At 43.2% G+C, this 8,371-nt stretch overlaps 2 protein-coding genes across 2 annotated transcripts; both read left to right on the plus strand.

Moving 5' to 3' along the window:
• Positions 1-1,084: 1,084 nt before the first annotated feature.
• On the plus strand, positions 1,085-2,784 carry ACET3X_005657 (uncharacterized protein; the record flags this gene model as incomplete). The annotated part of the gene is made up of 3 exons (XM_069452060.1): positions 1,085-1,220; positions 1,271-1,664; positions 1,716-2,784. The coding sequence occupies 3 exons, from the start codon at positions 1,085-1,087 to the stop codon at positions 2,782-2,784; spliced, it is 1,599 nt and encodes a 532-aa protein (XP_069306017.1).
• Positions 2,785-3,071: 287 nt separating this feature from the next.
• ACET3X_005658 (uncharacterized protein) lies at positions 3,072-4,131 on the plus strand. The gene is made up of 3 exons (XM_069452071.1): positions 3,072-3,617; positions 3,672-3,814; positions 3,870-4,131. The coding sequence occupies exons 1-3, from the start codon at positions 3,138-3,140 to the stop codon at positions 4,030-4,032; spliced, it is 786 nt and encodes a 261-aa protein (XP_069306018.1). The 5' UTR covers positions 3,072-3,137; the 3' UTR covers positions 4,033-4,131.
• The last annotated feature ends 4,240 nt before the right edge of the window (positions 4,132-8,371 follow it).

An 8,371-nucleotide genomic window follows, 5' to 3' on the forward strand; every position in this document is an offset into this window, starting at 1 on the left:
CTACCTCGCGATACATGGCATACAGGTAGCTGATCTATATCGTCGTCTCAAGAGGGACATTCCCTAACAACGTGAAAGGAAAGTTCTGTCTTTCAAAAGACAAGCCAATCTCACTTGATAGTGTCACGCGAATTTTAGGTCTAACGAAAAAAGATGCGGTTAAGACATTTCAAGGTTGAATAAAAACCTGACAAGTCAACTTGCCAAGTAAGGCTACGGGAGTCCGTCAGCGCGCCTCCCCGCATTCTCCGATGCGACATCCCGAATGGCGCCCGCCACCACCGCAGTGGGTCTCCACTTCCAACGCCGAAAACAGTCAAGCTTCACATTTGCCACAGCTTCGACAAAAACTTGGTGAAAGATGGGGAGAGGAAGCATGCGACGCTCTGCGCCTTGTCGTAATATCGAAGCGCAACTTCTGGGTCGAAGGGAAAAAAACAACACCCCAGGGTCTTTAAAAACAAGGGCAAAAAAGCAGAGAAGAAAGCTCAAACCTTATGCCAACAGTCGCCGAGGGTTCGGTTGCAGCTAGATTGATTATGCACTAAGCACAAGTTCATTGATAGGGCTCTAGGGCTTCAGCCTTGTACCTCACATCATGCAAGTTGTGGGATCAGCGGGTTGAGCGACTGTGCAACGATAGAGCTTCCCTTAATGCGTTTGGTAGCGTTGATAACACCTACCGACCCGTCCTTGACCAGCCAAAGCTTCATCCATCCCCGTTGAACAGGGATTCAAGAATACACTACGGAAGTGCGAATAGACCCCGTCGCCTCGACTTCCCTACACTCAGTTTTTTTACTACACTACTATTCGTCGGTCTAGACAGATACCGCAGTAGCTGACACATCTGGTGTGTTGGGGGAATTAATCTTGGTTGCTGATCGTGCACAAAGTGAGGTCTCACCGCATTAGTATCAGTGCCGAGCGGTGTCTCCTCCGCGGTCCACCAGATATTGATGAACCGTAGACCGTAAATGCGCCGAGTGGTTACAGGACTATAAGATGGCTTCTCCGCTGCAGGTTCGTGTTCAACTGCTCATCATCCAAGTAAACAGTTTGCGACAAGTGAAGCAGCTTCAAGATGGAGACTGACAACAGCAACGTCGAGCTCATCCCTGGGACGGAGATTGTCCAGGATAGCTCAGCACAGAAGAAGTTGATACCCACACCCTCTTCTGATCCCCGAGACCCTTTGAACTGGACCCGGAAATGGAAGCGTACGTTGTTCGCCATTAGGGATCTCAGTCTTCGCTGACAGCTTTCCTAGTCATGGTAATGGCCTCGCAATGGCTCTTCACTTGGATCTCCGTCACCGGTGCTCTGTCCATTGCGCCCATGTTCCCTCTCCTGGGGGCGCAGTTCCATCTCAACAACAACCAGTTGGCTATGCTGACTGGTATCACCGTCATCACGCTCGGTTTTGCCAACTTCATCATTGTACCGCTGTCCAACATATTTGGTAGACGTGCTGTCAGCCTGGTATTCTCGGTACTCATTCTGTTGTCATGCGTATGGCAGGCAATGGCGACTAGCCATAGCAGCCTGCTGGCGGCGCGTGCTGTGAACGGTCTAGTCTGTGCGACGAGCGAAAGCATCCCTGTGCAGATGATTGCGGATGTCTTCTACCAGCATGAGAGAGGCCTTTGGACGGGAGTTTACTTGTGAGTAGTTTCTGACCCACGCCGTTATACAGCCTCTAACGTGTCATGTAGCACCGGCTACTTCATGGGAGCTTTCCTTGGCCCAATCATGGCGGGGTCAATGGCAGCACATTACGGTTGGCAGTCATTCTTCTGGTTAGAGACGGCATTGTCTGGCGTCTCCATCATCCTCATCGCGCTCACCTTTCCTGAGACAAAGTACCATCGCGGTAACGCCATGTTCATCGTGCAGACTGGCAGCGACAATGAAAGCAGCGACAATCAGAGTAATCTCGAGAAGCGGGTGACGCAGACTGGGATTCAAGGCTCCGAACGGGATTCGCTAGAGGCACCCACTACCGTGCAAGGACGCCCCTCTCGTGCGCAGTTCATGCCGTTCATGAAGCCAGATGCTCGGTGGAAGATGTTTGTTGTGCGCGACACTTGGACGCCGATCAAGGTCTTCTTCAACCCAATCATCCTATGGGCTGGACTGATGCTTGCCGGCCCGGCTGATATCCTCCTCTTCTTCAACCTCACCGAATCGCCTGTGCTCGCCGCACCGCCTTACCTTTTCAAGCCAGATCAAGTTGGCTACACAAACTTCGCGTTCGCAATAGGTGCACTGTTTGGTTTGGCAACGGCAGGTCCATACTCCGACTGGGTATCTGCTCGCGCAGCGCGTAAGAACGGCGGCATACGCGAAGCAGAGATGCGATTGCCTGCGCTATTCATCTACATGATCATCACCATGCTCTCGATAATCCTCGGCGGCGTTGCCTACCAGCAGCAATGGGCATGGGGGCATATCGTCGTTTGGGGCTATGGTTTCGCTGGTCTCAGCGTCACAACCGTGCCCACCATCGCCATCGCATATGCGATCGACTGTTACAAGCCCATCTCCGGTGAGATTATGGTGGTCGCGACAGTATGCAAGAATTTCATCGGTTTCTCGTATAGTTACTGGGTTTTCGATCTTGCTCACGAGAGCAAAGATGGGTGGATTACCCCCGCCATGGTCATTTTCGCTTGTGCGATGGGGCCTGCACTCTTCGTCTTCCCATTGTACTTTGGATTAGGCAAGAGAATCAGGCGCTGGACGAAGGACAGCGATGTTCATCGCATGGAGGAAGTGATCTAGATGATCAGTGGTGGTGGAGGTATTGACGCGTCGGGATCGGCTCTCTGTGTTCGTGCCAAGGGTGATTTTGTGCGATCGTTGTCTTAGTATAGCATAATATACCCCTCCTTCTTGTCCTTAAGCTCTTCGCTCTCTCATTTGTACCTTACAGTGTTTCTGTCCGAAAAACTGGATGATGAAGATGAGATGTCGGCCGAGTGGATACTTTCTAGACGGCATTGTCAAAAGTGGGTCGCAGATCTACGCTAACTGTTGACGTCATCCCAAGTTTTCCACCAGCGGGCGTCGCCAAGTAGTCTGAATCATCAATCCATTTGCGTCCATACGTCGATTCATATCACTCGCATCTAAACATGTCCATCTCTAGCCTCCAAGACAAGGTCGCGATCATCACCGGTTGCAGCTCCGGTATCGGCCTAGCAACAACACGTCTGTTCCTCGAACGGGGCGCGTCAGTATTCGGCATAGACATCGGCGAGCAGCCACAGAAGCTCGCTGAAGACTACTCAACATTCACCTTCTATAAAACCGATCTTACCGAGTCACAAGCTGCCGAACATGCTGTAGCAAAGTGCGTCGGCAAACACAACCGCATCGATGTACTGGTCAACTGCGCGGGCGTGAGCGATGGTTGGAGCAGCGCCGACACGATTCACGAGGAGGAATGGGAGAAGGTCATGTCTATCAACCTAACGGTGCCCATTCGCATGATGAAGGCGGTGTTGCCGGCGATGAAGGAACAAAAGGGTGGTTCTATCGTCAACGTTGGAAGTAAAGCAGGAACCTCGGGGGCGAGTGCTGGTATTGCGTATACTGCGAGCAAACATGGTCTGGTACGTATATGCCTCCTTTCGCGACACCTTGCAGTAGTACTGATAGTGCGATAGGTGGGTGCTACAAAGAATGTTGCTTGGCGATTCCACAAGGAAGGCATTCGGTGCAATGGCGTTTTGCCTGGAGGCGTTGCAACCAACATCGCATCATCAGTGCAGATGGAGCACTTTGACTCCGCTGGCTTCAATGCTTTCTTGTAAGTCTCAAACTAGATTGCATGTTTTCTCCTTTGCGCTTACTTACACGAACAGTCCTGTCGTGCAAATGCACGTATCGAAAGACAGTGAGGGCACGCCGGTTCCCTACATTGGGGTAGACAATGTGGCGCGTGGAATTGCTTTTCTGGCTTCAGAAGAGTCTACGATGATCAACGGCGCAATGATACCGATTGATAACGCGTGGTCAACTATATAACATGACCTTGCTCAGGTAAAAGAGTAGCTGCATCAGTGACTTAAAGCTGACAATATGCTATCATATCATTGCTAAGATATCACAACATCCTATCCAGTGAGATTCTTTTGATATCAAAAGTGTCGACTTCTTCAGTCTTTCAGACTTTCGCGGTCACGTCTCTCGCGTTCCAGCCTTTCCCCCTTGAATCTTTCGCCTTTCAGTGCTTCAACCCATCGCATACCTATCTCATGCCCAGATAGTGGCTGTCTAGAGTGATCATTTGGTTTTCTGAACTCCTCGCCAATATACTGACGCACAGACAGCTCTATGTTCTAAAGTTTTCTGTCAGTATTAATTTACGATATGTTAAGGTCCTACTTACCTCACTAAAAAGCTCGTGCAGTTGTTCCTTCTCCTATTACAGATTACTTAAAGAATGCTTTTCTAGAGGTCTAGCTACCTTGTAGTTATAGAAGAGCCCTAGAGTTAAGGAGAAGCAGTTTAAAATAGTTAAATAGGACTGCGCTAAAGCATTGTCGTACTCCGCAGCAGTAGACTTTAAGCCTATCTAATAGCTTTAGGGGCAATAAGACAGATATCTATATTTTAGTATAGACAAGAGACTTATAGGATCTTTCTTACTCTATAGTAACTAACTACATATACAAATATCGCTAATAGGAACTCGCTTTGATGCAGTCCCCTAGTTTAAGGCGGGAAATTAGATATACTTTGTAAATAGAAATCTGTAAGGTTTTTAGGAAGTGTAGGGTCGTAGAAGGTGGTCAATTCTAGGTTAGCAGAGTTAATAGATTCGCTGTAGTAGCTGAGCTATAGAATACTTAGAGAATTTAGCTATGTCGCTTTTAACGCAACTCTTGCGATACATACTAACATTATAACTGTTCCTGGCTGAGGTTATTCTACAGACGTGACATTTAGTAAATGCCATTTACTCTTTTAACCGCACATCCCAGTCTACGTCGTCTTCTATAATCAGTGCGGATGATAGTCGATTTTCGACAACACTTCCAGAAATCAGCTTCTTGCATCAGTTTGGGACTCTTACTCACGTCCTGATAATATTTAGGTGACTTCTCCAGCTCCCGCGCGTGCCGAAACCTCCAGCATTCGGCGGCTCACTTCCCTTGATCGTTTGAGCAAGGCACTAGTGATTGGGATTGTAAGGAGGATCTTACATATGGTAAGGCTGCTTCCGCGATATCTTCCCCCTTCACGGCGTTTGTGAAGTCAAGCTTCATATCAGTGACCGATGTCATCAGTACCAATGCATCTCTGCGATCAGTCCGGAATGGCAGATTGATGACAAAGATCTTCTCAAATCCAAGTGTTTGGTTTACGTCGTGACTTCCCCCTGTTTCATAGCGAGATGATAGGTATTGCGATACGTAGGACTTAGACAAGGGTGCATAAGCCCATAAAGCACAGAGGAGTCCAAAGAAAAGTGCAAGTTTGAGGTGCATTTTGGATGATTGATTGCCCAATAAAGCCCCCAGTTGCACACAGTAGATACAGAGTGTTGGAGAAAATATACCAAGATTTGATGCAGAAGAGCGTTACTAAACAGCGTGCCCAGCTTTGAGTACCAAGACTTCGAATGAGCAAAGATCTGATGTTGCCGCGGAAGGCCCGCACTTCCACATAGTGACCCCAAGGTTTCGGTGAGATTACGGAGGTCGAGGTAAGGTTGACGGCTGACGATTACGCGGTCTAGACAGCTCACATTGATTGAATGTGGAACTTTTGTGTGGCGGATAATCACAAGAAGAGTAACCCGGATGTAGATCTACCTACTGTTTCAAGGTTCTCGATATAAAAATTCCAAAGTCGTCCCGTTTAGGGTTCTTACGTGCGCAGAAACATCCGGATTCCGGAGCATTTGACTGACTCAATCAACCTGGTTCGGTTGATCCATTGTTCCTTACCGCCTTATCTGTAATTTTCTCGAAAGCGGCTCATCAGCCTCAAATAGACCCTTGGTCTTGGAGACTTCAAAGCCTTTTGCTCTTTCATTCTCACCTCTATCGGTGGTCAGGCTCCATGATCCCATTTTGTCTTTGGCTTTGACTCCAAATACCAACCTCGTTCCGAAAATGCGCATCCCCGTGTCGAGACCAGCTCAACGTTTGCGAGCTGGTTTCTTAAACCGCGACGAAACTCAAGCTACAGGATACCAAATTGTAGCTACGGATGCAAACTACAAGGATCTCTTCACCCTGACTAAAAAGGAAAAGAAAGCACTCTAATTTATGCTACTAGTAACGCTACTGCTAATCACCCTAAGCTTCTATTACTAGTAGATATAATACCGCTATCTACTAGCTCTAAACGGCGATCCTATAAGTATATTCTTAAAAATCTAACGCGGCTACGTGATCCTAGACATAATTACTAATAGTACCTAGAACCTTTCTATCTTCCCCGCATCTGCTAAAGCTAACCTTTCCTAGTACCTAAGTACGTAAAGAAGCTATTAGATACTTTAGCTATTTTAAAGAATAATTAGAGACTATATTTACGCCTAGTAGGTAATAATATACTGTCTATTAATATTACAATTGTATGTTATAATAAAGACCTTTCTATAATACTAGATACTTTCTAAGCTACTTTAAATATAGACTAGCTAAGCGATAGGATATAGTTTATTATCTTAGATAATAGGGTATAGAACAGTATAGAAAAGGGTGTATAGATATTACAAGATAAGTACCCTAATAGTTACCTTTTCTATATAGTATAGTAGAGGACTCTAGTAAATAGTTATAAAGTAGGAAAGCTAAACTATATACTAAAGTATATAGTATAACTCCTAGGAGGCTATACGTCCTTTATTATAGGACTAGATACTAATATAAAACTAGTAAGATACTAGCTAAGAGTATAATTCCTATATCTACTTAGAGATCCTAAGATAGGGTTTACCTATCTACTATCTTACTTCTATAATATTCCTATAAATAATCCCCTCTTATAGTTATAATTTTTTATTTTCTATAAGTAGGGGGGTATTATTAAAATAAAACTTTAAAAAAGTAAAAAGTAGCTATCCCTTTACTTATTAGTTATAAAAGTTAATAAAAAAAAGATAAAGTAATAACGCGATTTAAACGCTAGACTAATTAGTATTTTAAGGTAGTAAAGCTCTAACGTCTATACGTAAAAACTAAAGTTAAAAAAATTTACTAAAGGTAACTAAAAAGATACCTAGTAAACCTTAGTAGGCCTAATAGGGATTACTAGTATAAGCTAGTAATATAATTATAATATATTAAAAAGGGAGGAGGATATAGTATCTTTACTATAATTAAGCTTACCTAGAATTTTATACGTTTCTATAAAAGCCTAGCTACTTCTAACCTTTATACTTTAAGTATCCTACTATATATAATTAAATTATACTATATATAATTAAATTATACTATATATAATCGAAATATCTTATATATAATTAAATCGTACTATATATAAATATATATATTTCCTCTTTATCCTTATCTAGGAAGTCTTCTAGCCTAGCCTAAAAACCCTAGCTATATAAGTACTAATTAATATTTCTATAAGTACATAATATACTTACCCTATATATACTTAGGAGCTACTTAGAGTAGTCCTTAATAAGTTAGATAAGTAATTACCTAAGTTCTACTACCTCTTATAGACTAAGATAGTAGATAATATTAATATAATTAATACCTCTAATATTAGTAATATTATTATATAGGTAGCTATTAGGTAGAGGAGGATATAGATAAGGAGGAAGGGAGAGGAGCTAGTATATATAGCTTATATAGATAGCTACTATAGCTATAAGCTCCTTATATTTAGCTACCTTATTATTCTTAAATAAGGTACCTTTAGCTAAGAAACTAAGAACTAGCTATACTAGTAGATAAAGGATATTAAAAGGGTATTAGAGGAGTAATATCTTAAGCTTAAAGAGAGAGAGTTTAAAGAAATACTATAGAGATAAGAGAATAAGGTGTAGATAATATTACTATTAATATTCCTTTAACTAAAGCTAATTATTAAGTAATAGTAGTAGCTATACTATAAGTAGTTAGTTAGTTATTCTTAGGAGGAGGTAGAAGTAGTAGTAGTAGAGGTAGTAGTAGTAAAGGTAGTAGTAGTAGAGGTAATAGTAGTAGAGGTAGTAGTAGTAAATGTAGTAGTAGTAGAGGTAGTAGTAGTAGTTATAAAGGGTAGAAATAGTAGAGGATAGTAGAAGATAGTAAGGGATAGTATATAAGTTAGAAGGGTATATCTTATAGTCTCTAGTCTATATATAATACTATTATATATCTTTAGTATCTAGTATTTATAATATACTACGTAT

Source organism: Alternaria dauci, chromosome 5, assembly GCF_042100115.1.
Source record: "Alternaria dauci strain A2016 chromosome 5, whole genome shotgun sequence".
NCBI lineage: Eukaryota > Fungi > Ascomycota > Dothideomycetes > Pleosporales > Pleosporaceae > Alternaria > Alternaria dauci.